This window comes from Berghia stephanieae, chromosome 5 (genome assembly GCF_034508935.2).
Source record: "Berghia stephanieae isolate SIO BIC M18660-M18661 chromosome 5, UCSD_Bste_1.3, whole genome shotgun sequence".
NCBI classification, from domain to species: Eukaryota; Metazoa; Mollusca; class Gastropoda; order Nudibranchia; family Aeolidiidae; genus Berghia; species Berghia stephanieae.
This window is the reverse complement of record NC_088364.1, coordinates 28,071,023-28,073,522: the sequence shown is the minus strand read 5'-3', so window position 1 is coordinate 28,073,522 and position 2,500 is coordinate 28,071,023. Positions and strand designations below refer to the sequence as shown.

Here is a 2,500-nt window from a genome sequence, read left to right as displayed (position 1 = left end):
TGCTGTCGATTGTGTGGCAAGTGCGGAGGGAAGCCCCGAGTCCATGACTCCAGGAGGTCAAAGTGCAAGAGGAGGACCTACTGCACTTTGATAATCGTTTTTAACACATTGGCTTTGTGAGTATTAAAAAAAATATGGTTGGTTGTTTAGTATTAATGGGATGGATTAAATGACAATGATCATGATGAATATAATAATAATAATAATAATAATAATAATAATAATAATAATAATAATAATAATAATAATAATAATAATAATAATAATAATAATATAATAATAATACAAACTACAGGCAAATAAAAAATATATATAAGTATTTTTTTACAGATTTTTTTTTTTTAATCAATGGTAATTCTATTACCTGTTGACTCAAATGGTGATTTAGAAATCATGCTAGGGCATACTGATCGATCCTTGATTAAATTTGACCTTGGTCTTTGGAATCGCCATCTGGCCACCGTGTATGCTAGATTCATTCAAGCGCACCTACATACTTTATTACCGGACCGAATTTATTGTCGATGGCCCTAAAGATTCGTCTCAAACTATGTTAATTTCCACAAATAGTAGTATGATAAATAAAACAGATGAGTACCTGTTCGTAATAGCCTTTATTTCTCCGCAAATATTGCCGGTTTTACATCAGTATTAAAAAAGATAAAATTGAATTAGAAATACAACCTATCCAAATGGACTGGAAAGCAAACAAGTGGAAACACCAATGTAATTAGATGTAAGGCTTCAGTGAACATGCCATACCACTAACTTAATTTGATCTATTATGAATGTATGTCGATCTTCATCATCTTTGTATTTACATCAAACAGTGTAGGATATCAATGGGTGTCCTGCAATACAGGCTGTAATTAAGTTATGCTGCCGCAGAATAATTTGTTTACCCAGAGTTTTTAAAGCGTAGCACAAAAACATGAAGACTATAATAATTTACTCCAAGCCCCAATGTAACACCGTATGCATACACACACACACACACACATACACACACACACACACACACACACACACACACACACACACACACAACGTTTAGCTGTCCCTTCAATGAACGTCATTAGTCGATCAACTCAAAATTTATGATTCAAGTGTTGGATTAGATTTGAACGCAGTTTCTATTGTCTTAATAGACAATACTTTTTTTCGACTTCGCAAGAGAACCCCACGGAGCTTTCTATTTGGGCATGGAGAGATATTTTCTGCATTCAATATCTTGTATGTTTTACTCACTTATCGTAGAATTCTTTCCCAATGTAAAGAGTGGAAAACAGTTTCTATAGATTTTAAGAAATTGATTGTTTTCAGAATATTGAGAGGAACCACTAACTGGTATCGATTCAATCCACCTCATTGACGTACTCGCTAACCGGAAAGTTGACACAAAACCCACCCTCTAAAAATTATGGCGTCTGTTTTTGATGGGATTTGACAAAACAATTTGATTATTCGATTAAATCATCATGGTGTCTAATCAATGTCATGATACACACAAACCATCTTCATGCCAATCGTAAACACTATGCAAAATTTTATGACTATTAATTAGTCCAGTTGTTTCGGAGCCTGAGTGTTACAAAAAATCAAATTTGCCAAATATATAATAAAGATAATATATATTATTAATTTTATTATTATAAATATATTTATTAATTATATTGGAGGGATAGCCAAAACAAGTTCAGGACAAGAAAGACTTTCTTAAGAACAATAAACCTCTTCTAATTTTAAAATGACATGGAAAAAAATAAATATAAAGTAGTTGGGGTTCCGAGGAGGAGTAAAACTTTTGAAAAATGTTGTTTTTTTAAATCACAAATTATGCATTGGCAACTTGTTTGTGATAAACAAATTGTGATTTAAATTATCAAATAAATAAATTACTTGATTTGTATTATTTTGAATTTATCGTTGTCATCTGTCACTGTTCTTGTCCAAAAATCATCCCATAAAGAGCCCCGTTTTAAATGCATCATTGTTTTTCTAGAACAAAGACTTCGAAGAATTAATCCTCGAGGCTAATTATTTAAACATTGATATAATATTTAATATGTTACTGGCTGAATTGGTACATAGCCTTGTCATGTAACTTAATATAGCAGTGGTAAGCGTTGACGTTATGCGTTTAAGTAAAATAGTCGCCAGTTCTGCTTGCCTGATGCAACACAAACTATTTGTAACCTTAAACATTTATAGTCTGATCGAGAGAACTTAGTGAGAACTTATCACCCAACTGCGCGTCTTAAAACGATAACAAAGAGCTGAATGACGTCGACTTCATTCATTCTTTTAGTAATGCACTCCAGGCTCATCCGTATTGGTGAGTGAATATGAAAAAAATGATACATTAAGAAGCAGGCACTTCACGCACTTCAGGGGGGAGGACTTGCGGGATGCAGCTTTCACAACACGGTGCCTCACGTATTGGTCGTTGGCCTTCCTCCTATGTCAACTCTTACAACGTCAATTCTGTTCATTCCTTAAT

The 2,500-nt window shown here is 33.4% G+C and overlaps 1 protein-coding gene across 1 annotated transcript in view; it reads left to right on the top strand.

Annotated features, from left to right (window-relative positions):
• The window catches only part of LOC144972692 (prominin-1-A-like), a gene marked incomplete in the record, with an annotated part of 94,559 nt that overhangs the window by 29,780 nt on the left and 62,279 nt on the right, over window positions 1–2,500 (top strand). Inside the window, 1 exon segment of the mRNA XM_078914228.1 lies at window positions 1–116. This exon segment is cut by the window's left edge and continues 90 nt beyond it. Within this exon segment, the coding sequence (XP_078770354.1) occupies window positions 1–116 (116 nt within the window).